The sequence below is a fragment of the Solea solea genome, chromosome 1, assembly GCF_958295425.1.
Source record: "Solea solea chromosome 1, fSolSol10.1, whole genome shotgun sequence".
In the NCBI taxonomy this organism is placed as follows: domain Eukaryota; kingdom Metazoa; phylum Chordata; class Actinopteri; order Pleuronectiformes; family Soleidae; genus Solea; species Solea solea.
In genome coordinates, this window is record NC_081134.1 from 17,668,702 (window position 1) to 17,687,398 (window position 18,697).

The 18,697-nt window shown below is 40.8% G+C and overlaps 1 protein-coding gene across 1 annotated transcript in view; it reads left to right on the forward strand.

Annotated features, from left to right (window-relative positions):
* insra (insulin receptor a) overlaps positions 1–18,697 on the forward strand; it is a 56,245-nt gene that overhangs the window by 25,365 nt on the left and 12,183 nt on the right. The window contains exons 3-8 of the mRNA XM_058648220.1: positions 6,751–7,084; positions 11,360–11,499; positions 11,760–11,904; positions 12,157–12,368; positions 13,807–13,933; positions 15,077–15,330. Coding sequence (XP_058504203.1) covers positions 6,751–7,084; positions 11,360–11,499; positions 11,760–11,904; positions 12,157–12,368; positions 13,807–13,933; positions 15,077–15,330 — 1,212 coding nt within the window. The remainder of the gene's footprint in view (positions 1–6,750; positions 7,085–11,359; positions 11,500–11,759; positions 11,905–12,156; positions 12,369–13,806; positions 13,934–15,076; positions 15,331–18,697) is intronic.

Sequence of the window (18,697 nt, forward strand, 5' to 3'; positions counted from 1 at the left end):
AAATTGGTGGACATTTGTATGCTAATATGCATTTATTACGTTTTTGCCTCTTCCATACTTCTTGCATGACATTCTGTTCTCAAATATGTGTTCAGCTGTTGTGCTGAACCAGGCCGCAAGTGCTGAGCAAATATACTGTCAATCAAATCTTCAGGAGTTTGGCTGTAGGCAACTGGACCTGCTAGAGTTTTGTTGGACTTCCAGGCATTAGGGCTGCAACTAACAATTATTTTACTTATCGATTAATCTGTCAATTATTTTCCCGATTAACCGAGTAATTGTTTGGTCTATAAAATGTCAAAGTGTTTCTCAAACCTGAAATGACGACGTTCTCAAATGAGCAAAGAAACCAGAACATATATTCAAGAAGCTGAAAAATCTGAAAACCCTCAAACCACTTAATCGAAAATAGTTCATAGTTAATTTAGTAATCGAGTAATTGTTTCAGCCCTACCAGGTTTTTATCACCAATGAAGTCCAGGTTCTACAGCTACTACTGAAGATGACTATGACCTGGTCGAATGAGAACCTCCACAGACACAATGTGAATAAAACCTCATAGTTAAATTTTGACAGATTATTTAGCATTCATTTGTCTCCTTTGTTTTAAAAGGCTAACGATGTAAAAACACTGACAGATCAGCATTTTCAGAAGCACTTCATTTTTGTTCCAATTTAGCCTCTTTTTCTTCTGGGCCCTCAGCAGAAACCTTTCTTTCATAAGAAACTAAATACTACCCTTGTCATGGCCGTGGAATTTTAATTGCCAGCCAGCACACCACCACTGTCCCATTTGGCATTTTCTGGGGTCTAATATGATCTCAACACAAAATGCTTCAATGTACTGTTGTGTCATCACTGCCTTAAATGGAAGCTGGAAAAAACTCACCACAGGATGATTTTTGGAACGACTGCGGTTAATGGAAAGCACAGTGGCTCTTAATTTTAGGCAGAAATCCCAGTTTTGGGATACTGTGTATTTTATTATCATCCCTGCTTGAATACATGCATTACTAATTGCTGTCTTGTGCCAGGTCCAACAACAAAAATAGAAATATCTTCATGGAGTTGTTATATTGGTTTGCAGAACGTCCAGAGCAGTGTGCAAAGAACTGGTGTGAACTGTGCGAGTCATTAAATGCAAGCAATGTGGATTCTTTCTTCTTCTTCTTTTTTTTTTTTTGAAACCCCACGTTGTCACAGCATGGCGTTGGCGGGCAGTCTGCACAAATCTGTTTCTTCATCTCTCTTTTTTTTAAGCTGCCATTGCCCTGACAGACTGTGTTCATGTCTGTTACAGTAGGACCTGAAGTACTGTGTTGATGTTGTCCATTTTGGGCTTTAGGAGACATTTTGTGCGCCCTTATTCCTCAGCTTTCGTGCGATCCTGCTGCACTTTTGTGAAAGTTCAGATACGCCTTGATCAGGGTGCTAGAGAAACCAGTGTGATGAGGAGGAACAGTTTAGAGACGCACCATCCAGTCACAGAGGTGTCTAGTCGTAAACAAACCGAAGTCCAACTGCTGATCCAGCATTCGCCTCCCAAAAACCCATTGATTTATTGTTGACAAGTGATTTTACTCTGCAAATAGAAGATTAGCACACTGATGAAACTTAAGAACATATTGATACAGAGTAGACTGATAATAATAACAAGTATTCTATTATTATAGAAAGAAACTACGCCTGACATGTGCATGTCTGTATAGAGAGAATCAAACCGCGTCCCCCCCTCATTCTGGGAGAACAGAGATGGCTTGGGGTGGCCCCACGCTCAAAGGTCCTCAGGGTCTCAACCTTGAAAACATTTCTGACAAGCAAACAAGAAACAAATCCCTCTCCCTTAGTCTGGCCACTCTTGTTTGTGTATTAAAGGCCTGTATGAAGTCTGACAGTGACTAATACAGCTGCTTTGGGATTGATTTTGGCCCAGCATTGATCTCAGTGTAGCAGACCTGGCCAAGTCAGCTGCTGGCAAAGTGAACTGCACTAATCTTTTGGACGGTGAGTGGTTTTGTTTTGTTTGGTTTGTCATGAAAGCGGTGGCCGCTTGTTCTCTCAGGTGGCTCCCACTCAGTGCATGTCTGAAGCCTGACATCAGGCGCTGAAATGGATTGACCCACATTAACCTCACTCACCCATGGCTCTGTTAAAACATTAGACATGCAAGATTTACAAAAACAAGAATAAACAGAATCAAAAATACTTTATTGATCCCCGGGGTGGGAAATTGCTTTTGTTGGAGCGACTCCAACCAACAACAGGAAATAACAGAGATTCACAGCCTTTACTAAGATACGTGCACTAAGATATTAACTAAGGTACGATATACTAAGAATATATATACATTATGTACATTATATGAATAGTATTAGAAAAGTAATTGAACCTCATTAAGTGGACTGGTGAAACCTAATACATACATTTAAATGTTGAAATGTGCAACTGCATTGATACTGAAACTAAATGCAGATGCATCACAATTGTAATTGCAAAGTAGTTCTGTCGAGAAAACTTTTTCTATTACCAATTAACAATTACTCCCTAATTAATCATTTAATCCAAGAAATGTCTACAACACTTGGCCCATGTGTGGTTCATGTTTAAAATTGGGGGTGAAGGGAAACTGAAAGGTGAAAGCGCTGTAAACTGTTCAACAGGACTCACTGTAATCTCTGTTGTTAAATACATTTGCATCGCTGCTGTAAAAGTCCCCAGATAGAAACTGTTCATTCAAATTCAAAACCAAATTTGCAACAGCCTGTGACACATTCACATGCCATTAGGCTGACACAATAGTGTTGCTGTCCTGCCTCACACAATTTGTTTTACCAGATTTTTTTGTTTTTTTTCTTTGACCAAAATATTATATTAATATTATATTTAATGTAAAATTATATGAAATAGATAAAAGCAGAAAACCTAAAATATGAAATTATATATAATAACAAGGAAATAAACTAATTAAAATCCAAATCGCCATGATTGTTTTTATTGAATCATAGTAAATAAATGAATAAGAAACTGCTGAAAAATTTAATAAGCTCTTTAAAAATTATAAATAAATACTTTAAATAAACAAAACCGATGTAGAAATATAATGATTATGATCACTGAAAATGAATTTTAATGTCAGTATTAAAACCATTTAATATTTTAAATATTAACAAAGTGTTTTGGTATTACTTAAGACTTTAATATTACAATTTCAGTCTTTTTGTATGTTACAGTTGTTCAAACACATCTCAGTCTGGATGGAATTGTTTTTGTTGCTTTAGGGTTGAAGTCAAAACTGCTAATGTGTTGTAGACAAGATGAGGCATGATCCATCTGCAGAGGTATGAAAAGCTTCTCTGCACAATACTGACAACGGTCTTATCTCAGCAGTCATCTCGAGCCGATGAATCATAAAGCAGTAGGGCCCCTATTTCCTCAAAAAAAGTACTTTGGAATAAAAAGTGACGCAATGGCTGTGTTCTGACAAAAAAGAAAACAAAAGAACTAATTTAGCTTTGGATCCGTGTTCAAACAGCTGATTTAGCTCACTTAAGCCTCTCACTGCGTATGTGTGGTGGTGTTTTTTTTCTTTTTGCAAAACTCATATTGCTACTGTCTGAAGAGAAGAGAAGAGAAGTGCAAAAAAAGGGTTAAACCATGTGCCGCTCTTCCTTGGAGATGGGAGAGGCAATTTGAATGGCTAGCTCCTACAGCTAGCCAACACATTGGCTAAGGCTGAGGGTGGATCTGCTGCTGGGCCTGTGCTCCGGCATGGAACCCCTTGCAGGATCAGGAGTCACAGAGAGCAGACAGCAAAGCTTTTGTGAGCGTGTGTGTGTGTCCGTCCGTCCCTATGTGGGCGTATGCATTTGAGGTGAAGTTGAATGGCTGCTTTTGAAATGTACTCTGGTCGCAACTGGAAAATGAGATGAAATTTTTTTGGGGGGGTTTAAGTGTGGAGATTATCTTCAGTACTCTTTGTAAATCCCATTGTGGGGAAGATTATTTTGACTAGGAGACAGACACAGATAATAGGTGGTTGTGTAATTTGTTTTCTAGCACTCTTGCCCCTTTAGCTTCCCCCTTTCCCTGCCGTTCGCATATTACTGTGTCCCTCCCAAACGAACTCTTCATGTGCTTCAAGAGCCCTCTTCCATTAATGTGAGAAAACAGGGGGGCAAGGTTTTGACTGCATGATACTAATGAAGCCAAGCAGTTATCAACATGAGCTCACTGACTCATGCCAAACAACATAGAGTTGCAAAGAATAACAGATTATGGAGAGCCAGAATTGTAAATTGTAAATACAATTCTAAAATGTTTGTTCAGGCCAATAAAAGACACGAATACTCATATTTTTATTATCTAACCTGTAACCTCAGAGACTCATTACCCCCTGTGTTGTTGAACGATGTTAATCTGGCTCTCGTGGATGAGAAACTAAGCTCATCAGGCCGGTTAGACAGTTTGATTTACTTCTGAGAAGCCTCTGTATGTCCTCACACCTACAGTGAGACAGCACGCACATAAGCCGTGGTATACACTCTCACTCGCGTGTGCGTGCACACACCTGTCAGTCCTGAGAGTCTGTTATGTAACATTGTATTTGTGGATGAACACACATGCAGGACTTATGCATTAACATGCAACCTAAAGACTTGTGTCCTTGTCTGTAGTGGAATGTGTTTACACCCCAATAACATCAGCAGACCTATGTGTGACTCAGTGCGTTGACATGCATATTAAAAGTACAGTTTTAGACAATAGACAATAATTTGGTTTTCTTAATGTTATGTAAACACATTAGTCCGGCTAAAATCAAGCTAATCTAAAACGGACTAGAAGTCTAATCTTTGACCCGGAAGTAGAAGGAGACGACATATAAAAGAACAGGAACAACACCGCAAACCACAAAGAGCCATGTTCCAATCTGGAGGCGGAGTCCGACATACACTGCTAACAAATCAATTATCTCGTCCGCATGTATACTCAGACTCGGCAAGTGGTACGATTGTCTTAGTCAGACTACGGCCTTAGCTCGATTAAACTGTGCATGTAAGTGAACCGACTGTCAGGACTCTGCATCTTCAGTATCTATCAGTCAATGCATTATATTTATGCATATTAAATGCATATAATTATCATGTTATTCTGACTAACATCTACCCGTTAGCTTGTTAGTTTGATTGAAGTTGTATTAAATTGAATTTCTCAAAGCCGACATAACCAGATAATGGGACTGAGTCGGGCTACTGCCACATTTATACCTTCAGACCAGAATCGGACTCGAGCTGGCCTGGACACTCCATAGTCTCCACCTCAGGCTAAAACTTGTAAGAGGAAGAAGTAAGAATGTAGAAGAATAGTAATGTGAAATTTCAGCCAGTATATTTAGAATTTCACTCAACATGCTAGCAACTAGCTGCAAGCGAACAAGGGGCCATGTCGCCACTACAGCTGCAACTAACAATTATTTCCATTATTGATTAATCTGTTGATTATTTTCTCGATGAATCGATTAATTGTTTGGTCCACAAAATAACAGAAAATGTTGATGTGTTCGTCAAACCTGGAAATGATGACATGTCAAATGTCTTGTTTTGTCCACAAACCAAAATTATTAACTTTTAATGGTTTCTTTGTTATCCAGAGCAAAGAATGAAGAAAATATTCACATTTAAGAAGAATTGTGTTTTAATCATGAAAAAAGCTTCAAGCCGATTAATTGTTTATCAAAATAGTTGTCGATTAATTAAGTAATCCATTAATAATCGATGAATTGTTTCAGCTCTAGTTGCCACCTACTGTAGTGTAGCGGAGGCGGACACACGTCAGTCAATTACTGGATTCCCCACTAGTGCTCAAATACTGGGACAAGGACGGTGGCGTACTCGAGCTACGGTTAACTTGTGTGACTTGTATGGCGATGTACTGAGTGTCTTTCTCCTCTTAAGGACCCAGAGAGCATGTTGCCAGAGAGACATTTCTGCTGAATAGTTTTCAGCTACTTTAGCTCATGTGCGGCTTGTTTTGTACCACGGTAATCGCAGCCAAGAGCTTAGCAGAGCATCACTTTGCGTAGAATTGATGTTGGGACATTTTTTTGATACCTTGAATTGCAACACATTGTTGGTTATTCCACAGTGACTGTGTTTATGGCGCTCATGCTCAAATGTGTCGTCCATTGAGTTTCAACTCCAGCAAAAACCATCTTGCATGTGTCAACCCCACATGAAAAATATACAGCGCTTCAAATGCTATTCAGGTACACGAGTGCCTTTAGGACTGCAAGGATTATCGATTACAGTTAAATATATAGACTTATAGTTACAGTGTCAATGGGGTTTCACTGCTTGCACCTTCTCTTTCACATTCCACAAAGGACACATTTTGTCGCACACTGTGCTGTGATGGATCGATGTTGCTCTCTTGATTGTTTCAACTACAGCACTGACCACCCTCTGTTCTCAGATCTTTTCATTAAAAAGTAAATGCAAATAAATCAGATAAGAGTACTGATGCAGTGTACACTGTCGGTTAAAAGGTCTGCCTGAAGATGTGTGGTTACACCGAGATGACTGAAACCTTTCACAGGAGCATAAACTAAAAACATCACCAAGACACGTTCAGTTTTGTTGAACAACAGAATAGAAACCAGGCTTTAAAATGTAACACTCTTGCTCATGACTCGCATTTATTTCTTTTAACGGTGATTATTTTGACTCTCTAACCTCGTCTTCTCCTTACCTGCAGTGTGTCCTGTTCAGTGCAAACACCGGGCCTGTACGGACGATGACCAGTGCTGCCATGAGCACTGCCTGGGCGGCTGCCTGAAGCCCAACTCAGCCAGTCACTGCGTGGCGTGCCGTGGCCTTCAGAGCGAGGATAAATGTGTGGACCGCTGCCCCCAAACCCACTTAACCTTCAAGGGCTTGCGCTGCGTCACCCACGCTTTCTGCCAGGCGCTCCACAACAAATGCAAGCAAGAGAAGGAGCGCAGTAAGAATGCAGACTGCCACGAGTATGTCATCCACAACGGTGCCTGCATGCCCGAGTGTCCCTCCGGCTACACCACCGCCAACTCCTCGTAAGTGGATACTCGTGCTGTCTGAAGGGCTCTTATTGCTCTGAAGGAACAATGTTTGATTAGAAGAAGTTGTTAGATAGTCGTCATGCACACACGCAAACTTACTTAACACATCAGAGTTAAAGATTTTGATTAAGTGATTAGTTGTAAGACAAAAAAAACCAATATGTTACTATCTTGCTAATCAATTGAAGAGTTTATGTCATTTTTCAAGAGGATAAACAAGTGAATTAATTCGATTTGTCGAGAAATTGTCTCAGATTTTTTATTATTAATATGTTGATTATTTATTTTGCAGGAATGAAGAGAATGTACAGTATAGCTAGGTCTGCTGTGACATGAGTTGGTTATATGACTGTTAAAATATAACTGTTCTGTAGTTGGGCCCAAGGAAATGTATCTGTATAGGTTTTAGGCCCAAGCATCGGCAAAAATTCCCTAATAATAGTTCAAACAAACTCCACCACCCTTGGTAAGGTTAGGAATAGGAAATAAACAGCTAGAATTTATATGAAAGAGAGCAGATGTGTGCCCCATAAAATAAGAACCAAATAGCTCTCTGTCTTTCTTTTACTTTCCTTGTAGAACATAATGACAGCGTTGGAGCTCAGACTGATCAAAGTGTGCGTGCGTGTGCGCGTGCGTGCGTGTGTGCGTGTGTGAGAGAGGGACTGTGAGTGAGAGGGAAAGCAGACAGCTAGCTCAAATGAGTGCAGCACAGTGGGACGGCTGGCACATCTGTGTCTCTGATTTTGACTCCGTATCCATCTGTTTGGCTTTATGTTCTCAATCACCTACTTACCGCACAAAATTGATGGTTGTCCACCAACCGCCGGCTTCATGCACGTTGCTGTGTTTACGCCATAGGCAAATGGAAGCAACTCCCTCTTTCTGTGCATCTGTCATTTACAGATGTCATTTACATGTGTCTCCCCTGCACCTCTCTGACGTCGGGTGCTGTGCATGTGCCGACCCGCCAGTGACCTTCATCACTTTGACGCCTTCACTGACCATGACGGGCCGGTTGATTAGTGTGGGCGTGTCTGTGAGCGCAGACACTCCAGACCGTCCTAAACACTCTGCTCTGGCAGAGGCTGAAACCACAGCTGGATCTTTGGAGACTTGTTGTCTTCTGTTACAACACGGCCAGTTGACCAGCCCAACAGTTATAAAACTGAATAGTCCAAGAGGCTTTTTGGGACAGACTGTCAGTTTAGTGGGGTGATGTGGCCTCACTCCCAGTGGGTGGCTGTAATAAGATATAAAGAGTCTGTCTGGCATGCGACTGATGCAGTCTAATCTATGCTGTGATGATGACAATGACGAGACGTTTTGTCATCTTACCTCGTTTTTACCTTGATCAAATAGTTGCAGTGTCTTTTTTGGGATATTTGCTTTAATTTTGATTACTTTGCTATGGATTGTGTTATGTGAGATGATCGTAGCCTCATAGCTGCAACAACCCGTTGCTTGAAGAACACAAAGGAGGACAAACTTTTGGATTGAAATCACCGCTGGAATAGAATGTGAAATGGAATACGCATGCTTGGAAAAGTGTCTCTCTACGGACACTGAATGCAGAAAGTATGACTCGGGCCTAAAATAACAACCAAATAAACGCAGATGGAGTAGAATGAAGCTAATGTCTCTGCAAGGCTATTATATAATATACCCACTGTAGTATTTTAAAAACATTAAAAATAAGATACTACAGGTGGAGCTTCTGCACTTATGATGACTTCCAGTCAGGGATTTTAATCAAATCTTAAAGCTCCTGCTGACCTCTTGTGAAACTAGCCATACCTCTGCCTTTCTTTTCCTCTTATTGCTCTTTGGCTTCTCCCGCATGTTATTGGCTTTAAGTTCAGCTGAGGAAATGAAAGTGGACTAGATCACAGGACTCAGACCATATCCCTCTGAGCATTTTTTCATTTTGCGTCAGGCTTTTCATTCACAAACAGTCTCAAACACAACACATCTACATTTTTAGATTTTATAGTTGTGTATTATTTGACGACATATCAAACACTGTAGCACATTAGCCGTCAACCACTTTGTTTATTTGGCGTTCAGAAAAGAAACATGGTCTCCTGGTTCTGTAATTGCCCTGCCAACTTACTCAACTCCTGTAGAACAGAGGCTTCTCACATCGTAAACCAGCGAGCAGTGAAAACACATTTTAAATGCATGTCGTACTTAGGGCAATGACCCTGAACAAACAGCCTGTCATTGTCTAATCCTTCCCTTAATTCCCACAAACGCTCCCTGCAGCATGTGACATCTGTAAATCTGCCGGCGTGTGAATCCGAGAGGCTGCCGTGGTTCCTCTTACCTCATCAAATTTGCACTTGCTGCATTATGAGTGGGAGGGGCAGGGGGCGGGGGGTGAGGGTTTGTACAGACTGCTTTTCAGGAAATGGGTTAATATGGTTGGCACACAAAAGGCGCAACCATATACCCGTTATGAGAGGAGACTTGTTGTGAAACGCTTATGCAAGCCAGGTGGCTCAGCTTGGTTGTCAAGGTCAAAGTTTGGGGTAAGTTCAGCTTTAGTTCAAACAAAGCAAAAGTTCACAAAGGCACGAACAAGAGAGTTCAATTCGCTGTGGCTCTGCTACGCATGTGGTGCAGCTACGATGATTTCATATTACATATTACAGATCACATGACTGCTTGTTTGTGAAAGGTGTCACTCACTGGACCATCCAGTTCCATTTTAGATCTGTACAGCTTCTGAGTATCTCTCAGCTCGTTGTCATTGTAAATTTGATTATTATTACTTTTGGGGGGGTTCCAACATGCAAAATGCAACAATAACATTGTAGTAAGAGTAAACATACACATTATACAGAAAATGGGTATGATATCATACCATATGTGATACATGGTAAATAAGACTTCTCTATTTATTCACAACAGAGAGAACAAAGTGCATAAAGTCTATGTATTGAACATGGATATCTTAATGACATGGCATGATGCTGTGAAGCCCCGGCAAGTGAAACTGTCAGGGAATCTTCACTCTAGAGCAGGGGTGTCAAACATATGGCCCGTGGGCCAGAACCGGCCTGCCAGAGAGTCGAATCTTGCCTGCACACCACATCACACAATCTATTCATAATGTGAAATCCTATATTTTGCAGAGTCAGATACCTGCACAAACACGTGTAAATTGTAAACTTAGACATAATATTGTTGAAATGGCAAGAACTTTTAGGTCGTTCGTAATGCGTTTTGTAAAAAGATACTTCAGTCCTTGTTGTCCATAGGTTATTATGCTATCATTTTACTGATCTGGCCCACTTGAGATCAAATTGCACTGTTTATAGCCCCGTAACTAAAATTAGTTTGACACCCCTGCTCTAGAGTGCCTTAATTTATTAATTAAAATATCGATAGTTGCCCTGGTGTATCGATTATCTTATTGCACCAGGAAGGACGACGATATATCCCCAAATCGGCTCCTTCTCCCTCTTTGACTCTCCCCCTAATTGAAAAGACATATTCAAAATAACAGTCAACAGTTTGACAGGCACAGAACATCTGACTACACTCTGGGTCAGTGTTTATAGTGGGGAAAAATAAGGTCTTTTCAATAAACAAATAAATGATGCCAACTTGTGTAGTTAGATTATCCTTAACATTTCCAACTAGGAAAGCACACAGTAGTCTTATTTTATTTGGTGTCCTGTTGACATTGTTCTTGTTCAAAATAGAATAAAAATTAAAAAAACTCCAGGCACTAAAACAACAAACACTAGAATCTCGCCTTTAACTCCACGTAGTTCCGACAATCTCAAAGTGGTGCCTTAGTGGTAATTAATACATTTTCAGTCGAGCAAAAATAATGTATAATGATGTAAACATGAAAATATTGATCTACTTTACTGCAAAGCTGTGAAACCCAGCGTAGACGATCCCACCCAGCACCAAACACCACTGTAAATGCAATGGAGCATTTAGCCGCTAAAGTACCCTATATTTCTCTCAGGAGATGGTGGAGACTTAAAGTAATGCCAGAAGGAGGCGAACGTTACATCCGTCAGGTGGACACAAATGTGACTGCAAATGATGAGATTGCTGGATGTGATGTATCGGGTTCACCACATCAGTGAAATTGTGATGACACAGTGTACGTCGTTGCTCGGGCTCTGTTTCTCATGCCCTGCGGTGCCAAAGATATGAGGAATTGCAGGTTTCTCCAAGCACCAAGTATACGCTGTTACCGCATAGATACACTTTCCTGAGGTTTTTGTTGTGTTTTTTTTTGTCTAGGTTGGTCTGCACTCCCTGTGCCGGGCTGTGTCCTAAGGTGTGTAAGGGGCTGAAGATCGTGGACTCTGTCACTGCAGCTCAGGCTCTGAGAGGCTGCACCGTGCTCAACGGAAGCCTGGTCATTAACCTTCGTGGAGGAAGTGAGTGTCTGTGATTCGTAATAGCTGTGAGAGCTTTATGTCCCACACGGTCAAATAATTAGTCGGCAAAACATCATGAAATTAAAAATAATCATTACATTTTTCTTAACACATTGATCGTGTCATATAGTAGGTAAGCCTATTTCAAAATAAGACTATGTTTATGGCCGATCTGAATGAATGCATCCAGATGTAAGATCATCATCTTATTATTATTATCTTGTCATTCAAAGGCTTGTGTGTTTCTTGTTTTTCTGTAGACAACATAGCAGCCGAGCTGGAGGCCAGCCTGGGTCAGCTGGAAGTGATCACTGGCTACCTGGCAGTGCGGCGTTCCTACGCCCTCGTTTCGCTCTCGTTTTTCCGGAAACTCCGAGTTATTCATGGAGAGGAACAGGAAATCGGGTGAGACTCCATCTTCTGAGCATATCTCATCCTCACCATTCCAGGGCCTCCTCCTGTAATTATGAGTCAAAAGCGGCAGGACTGACCTTTTCAAAATGTCTTCCTGTGGTAGCTGTTTCTGGTTAGGCTTCCCCAAATCATATATGAGGTTTCGTTCACATGGCTGCTGCTGTTGTTGTTGTTGTGCAATAGACAATGCTCATACAGTAAAAAAGAAATCTCTTCTTTCAATCTTGTGTGTTCTTTTTCCAGAAATTACTCGTTTTATGCTCTGGACAATCAGAACCTGCGACAGCTCTGGGACTGGTCCAAACACAAGCTCACCATCCTGCAGGGCCGCATGTTTTTCCACTACAACTCCAAACTGTGCATGTCGGAGATCCGCAAGATGGAGGAGGTCACAGGAACAAAAGGAAGGCAGCAGAAGAGCGACGTCACCAAGACCAACGGAGACCAGGCCTCGTGTAAGAACCCTTTCCTCTGGAGACACTGTAATTGATGTAGGAGTTGCTATGACGACAGATTATAGCTGACCCTAACACAAGCGCAAACATAGTCATGGTTAATGTTATGACGGTCATTTCCTGTCGTCGTATGTTTGCAGATGTCTTCCTGCAGACCTTTCTCTGATATAGATTAGTAGGAACAACCAACAGACCCGAAGCACATCCAAAAATTGGATTGCTATTTTAGTAGGCGGCACACCAGCGTCTGTACCTGTTATCTTTCATGTTGTGCCAGATATTGGGACAATAACGGATTATTACTAGGTTGAATTTTAGGTTTTAAAGCAACAGCAGGATTTAAAGAGCCTTGACCAAGGGAACCACGCACTGTCAAAGCAGAAACCAGTGTTGGCATGTCAGGCTCCACCAGCTGACAGCAGCATAGTCCTGATGGATTTTTGATGGGTTGAGAATTGTGCTGGTGCTCCAGATGGCCAGTCCAGCTATGACAGACCACTGTGGTCCACTGTGAATGTGTATGTGAGTGAGAGAGAGTGGAACTGCAGAGCAAGAAGGGGCACTCAATGCTCTGCACGCGGCACGACAATGAAGCAACAGCTGAAAACAGGTCACGTTTATTAATATTGGGAGTGTAAAAAAATCAGTTAGACCATGAAATATGGCCACAGTCTATATAATTATTGAGGAAACACAGGGTATTATAATTTGATTCGTTAAGATTGTCAAGCCAGACGGATTTTTTGGTCAAGTTTTTACCCAATTACGTTTCTTGATAAGGGGTCACACAGTGGTAAAATGGCTAACATTGTTGTCTCACAGTGAGAAGGCCACTGGTTCGCATCCCAATTTGACCAAGGGCCTTTCTGTGTGAAGTTACATTACCTCCGGGTACTCCAGCACTCTGGCTTCCTCCCACAGTCCAAACTAACTCAATGTCAGCTGGGATTGGTTCCAGCTCCTCCCCCCAACAACCTAACCCACAACCGTCCAGTTAGGTGAAAGACAGCTCACCCCACCACTCTGGGCTACCATCGCCCCATAATCAATCATAACCAGTTGAATCTCACAGTCTTAGGAATGAAAGGAGCTGTTCCATTTCATTTCGTGACCAAAGTATGACCGGCCAGTGAGGTTATGTAATTCTTATGCAATTCTCTTCACGTACGCTGAAGGCAAAGGCGGATTTTTGCGTGGACACACACAGGTAATGAATTATATTTTGCGTAGCAGCTCTGTGTGCGCTAAATCAATGAGTACGGCTTTTATGTGGAAACCTTATCTTCTTACACACGTTGAGGAGGTGGAGGTTTAGGCGGCTGCTCCAGCGGGTTATTTACACGCCAAATCAACGCCAATCTCTCTGCAGTGTCTCCCTATAGCTTCTTCTTGTCCCGCTGTTTATTGCATCTAATTGATCCATGTGTTTTCTCCTCAGGCGAGAACCAGGTGTTGAAGTTTACTCAGGTCCGATCCACGAGTGATAAAATAATGGTGAAGTGGGAGTCCTTCTGGCCTAAAGACTTCAGAGACCTGCTGGGATTCATGGTGCTCTACAAAGAAGCGTGAGTACATTTACAGTCATCAGTCATAGCCACAGACAGACAGACACAATCACACTTGGATCGCTGCCTGAAATGGATTTGCTTTCAGCTGTTTAACTACGTTGTAAATAATAAAAATAACCATTTAGATCTGGTGGATAGCACCATCATTTTCTACTTCAGTGACTCACTTTAAACAAATTCTTATATAATACATCTGTGAAGGACAAGACATTTCTTTTTCTCAGCTACTAGTGGGGAATGTTTTGTGTCGTTTCCAGGTCGCTGTATCTTCCGGTTACAAGCTTTATTTATCTCCTTAGGGAAATTCCCCCTCTGCATTTAACTCATCCTCATCCTCCTAGAAACCTTCCTAGAATTAGGAGCAGGGGGCGCCCAAGGAGCAAATGGGGGTTTGGGTACCTTGTTCACGGGTACCCGAGCCCTTTGACCTGGTGGAGACTCGAACCGGTACCCCTCCAGTTACAAGCCAAGTTCCCTTTCCACTTGGCCATGGGCTGCCCATAACTAATGAGTTTCTATGAATTAATTATCGGCAAAATAATGTGGCTAGGTATTATCTGAAATTATGCTGTTTTTTTTTGTATCAATGTAGCAGATTTTTACATTTTTATTTGTATGATATCCAATCCAGTGATTTTGTACCAGTATTGGAACGATACTGAGTATCATGTCAGCTCATCCCCATCCAGTATTTACAGTGTTTGTATTGTCACAAACGTCTCAAAAGAAAACTTTCTGTGACCCCAGAGAAACAACTTCTGTTGCAGCTTTCTATCCCCATGTATCTGGTATATCGGAATATAGCCTAAAGATATTGAGATATTACTAATACGCCATGTCACCCAGCATTGAAGCAATTCGAGAAAAACAAATTATTGTTATTTTATGTTTGTCAATTCTTGTTTGTTTGAATAAAATCTTTTTGGACCAGCATCAGTTTAAGGTTGTGTCTGGCCTCGCGGGTGTTTACACAGCTCTTTTCCTCGAACTGACTGCTTCAATAAATACAGTGATGAATTGCCAGAAAGCATCAAGTTGAAACTCAATATCCTCTCTCTGCTGAAATAAAATTCAGGCCCACATATACTGTATAACAGACGTTTCATTTGGATACCGTTATGGTTCTCTCTCCCCTCACAGACCTTTTCAGAACGTAACTGAGTTTGATGGGCAGGATGCCTGTGGCTCCAACAGCTGGGTGATTGCTGATGTGGATCCTCCGCGCCGGGTGGGTGACGCGGAGAAAGACCAGGTTGAACCGGGTCATCTCATCTTGCCACTGAAGCCCTGGACGCAGTATGCTATCATGGTGAAAACTCAGCTCTCCGCCTCCGATGAGCACGAGGTGCTCGGAGCCAAGAGCGATATCATCTACGTCCGCACCAACGCCACCAGTAAGAACGACTCAACGCCACATATTGTTTATGTTTTTGAAGCTTGTGCAAGAAATAGTGTTTTTACAGATTCATTTTTGAACGCTAAAGTAACTGCGGGTTAAAGTTCCTATTTCTGTGCGGGCACTTCTGCTTTTCATTTCCTTTGTGGATCTGGGAACAAAGCAAGTTTGCTTCCTTAACAGTGATGCAGGGACACTTGAAACTCTTGATAACAAATGGAAATAGCAGGTCAGTTTCACATCCGTGTGATATTTACGGAGTGAGAGGACGACGTGTTACTCTTTTGTGCTGTCGCTGAGTGTGGACGGCTGATGTAATGAATGAAATGATATGAAGAATTCATAAAAGTAGGCCGGTTTTAATAATTAAATTAAATAAATAAATTATATAAATTGTTACTTGGGACACCAACTAGTCATTATTAGCTGTGGTTTTACCTGCAACTGCTTGCCACTTCTCTGGTACTGGATGGTCTTCTGTGCGTTTATTTTAACAAGCCATCAGATATAGGGATACCAACTAGTTTGTTCCCGTGGCTACTTGAAATTTAAAGCTTTCAGCCACAAGTGAAGTGTTTACTTGTCCCTCACGGGAAGGAAAAAGTCCTTATGGCACGTTCACGTTCCCTTCTTGTTTGCAGCCGATTAGCGGAACATTCCCGTTTCATTAAAGCCTTTCGCTGAAGCCACATGAATACAGGAGAGGCCAATAAAACCAAATAAAAACAACAGAAATTACCAAATTAGCAAAGTTGTAGTTAAACTGTGGTTTGGCACTATTTTAAGACCTGCTTATCTATAAGGTTGTCCTCCTGTTATCAACTTCCTGTCTACAGTTTTTGACGAGTCAATCTACCCGCTGATGACATCACAAAACAAACTTTTCATTATTTCTTAAAATGGCAAAACTGTAAAAAAAAAAAAATTGACCTTGTTAAGTCTCCTTTAACAAAGTGAATCAAAATGTAAAGGCTAAATATAACTCCATCACTTTCACGACGATACTAATGTTTAATCCTTTAAACATAAGGTAGAACAGATCGGCCACACCTTTTCCGTCGTTGCAGATCCCACAATAGCATTTAGTCATCAAACATTTCCCCTGAAGCAGTGAAGCTTCTCCAGTGACACACTGAACACCTAAATATACATTATTCTTTTTTTTTTTTTTTTTTTTTTTTATTAAACAATACAGAAATGCAACCATGAAACATGACGGAACGCTCTTTCCGCCACAATGGGATGTTCAAAACTTTAAACAACTAGTACAATAAGTTTCCTCTAAAGTTTAAATATGTATATTATGCTAGAGGGTATTTTAAATTCTTAAATTTCATCAAGCATTTTTCTGACGTCTGTAAATCTGTATTAATAGTTTAAAACTGAACTAATTAGCTTTTTTAATCCATCCAGGCTCCAGATCACATCAATGTTGGAAATGAATCAAATGTCGTATTATAATAATAATAATGACTGATATAATGACTTAAATATTAATTACATCCACCAAGGGCATGGTGTTTCTGTCTGTGAGTAGCATAACTAAAAAATATGAGGTACAGTTGTGGATGAATTTTGGGGGTGTATGTAATGGCCTAAGGGGGATTCATGAATAATTTTTCTTACCTTTACTCCCTCCCCCCTCCCTCTGCACTCTATCAGTCCGCTGGTTCTACCTAATGAAGTTCTTTCCAAGAACGCTTCTCTGTAGGTTATTCCTCTTTTGTAAGTCTAAAAGCGTCTGCTAAATGCTTAAATGTAAATGTAACTTCCCGTTGTGGAAAAAGCCCTTGTATGTGTGTGTGTGCGTGTATTCTGCAACAATGCTGTCATTTGGGCTTAGATACTTACTTAAAATACTTATTAAACATGTTAGTCTGAAGGGAAATAGTACTAAATCAAAAGGCACATTATAGCTTTAGTCTATTTTTGTTTCCAGGATTTATTTTATGCTCTGTCAACTTAAAGAATTTAATATTTTAATTCATGGAAATGCTTTAGACTTTTGTGGCCATTATTAGGAATGAATGAGAACTGACTGAACATCGTGGGTAATTTAAAGAAACAGTGTCGCATGCAAATAGAAAATTCTTGTTTTGTCATTACACATGCATGCAAAATTATACAACAATAATAATAATAATAATAGTTATAATAAAAACTGCTGCAACTAACGATTATTTTCATAATCTTTTCTCGATTAATAGGTTAATCATTTGGTCCATAAAATATCAGAAAACCTTAAAAAATGTTGATCGGTGTTCTCAAATGTCTTGTCCACAAACCAAAATGATTGACTTTTAATGATTTCTTTCTTATCCAGAGCAAAGAAATGAAGAAAATACTCACATTTAAGAAGCTTAAACAATGGGAAATCTTGTTTTAATCATGAAAAAAGCTTCGAACCGAATAATCAATTATCCAATAGTTGTCGATTCATTTAGTAATCGATTAATAATCGATTAAATGTTTCAGCTCTAATGTTTATATACTGAAGGATAGATCGTGTGAGTGTGTAATGACAGATGGCACGGTCGCTCTCAGGTACCACTGCTCTGTGCGGTGCCTTCTCATGCGAGGTGTCAGTCCATCACACGGCCGTTACAAGTGTGCACCTCGACTCTAATTGTACACTGCCACCCACTAAGTGTGGTGTCCTGTGCTGTTTGGGTTCATTGTATTCAGGAAGGCCTGTCTAAATAACTTCCTCTCCACAGTTGTGTATGTTTCCTTGTCTGTGTCGTGTCTAACCAGCAGCGTCAGAAGGGCAAAGCTGTCATTACAAATGAGCTGTTGCTGGTGAAACTTAGTCTGACAATGCGGCCGAACCGGTTGGTCCTCGCCCCCCGACGTAAAAAGTGTTCAGTGACGTTTGTGTCAACATCCACTTCAGCTCAGGACATTTGAGGCCAGGACATTTATCGCGTTTAATCACAAGTGTCTTGTTTTGTCAAGAATCTGATTCACAGATGATCCGCCGTCACTCAGTGTTGAAGCCACACTTAACCTAATTGTCTTGTGTTTAATCAGCTGGCCTCAAGTGATGCAAAAAACAAAAAACACATTTAGATGAGTAATCTGATTAAACAAAAAGCACCTGTGGCTGGTGCCTGTTTCCGCCCAGGCTTTTGCATGTCACACTGTGACTCATGTTTGTTGTGCTTCTTGCGTCACTGCTATTAATTTAACTAATTAGGAAAAACAGATAAACAAGCGTGGCAGTGAGTGCGGCATCTTATTGAACGTGATGCACATCGACTTAACTTGTCGGGGCTTTTATTGTAAACTAAGATGTTCCGGTTTAGTTAAACACACCCACATACAAATAAATGAATTTCTGTGCAACCGATTGTTCTACAATCAGT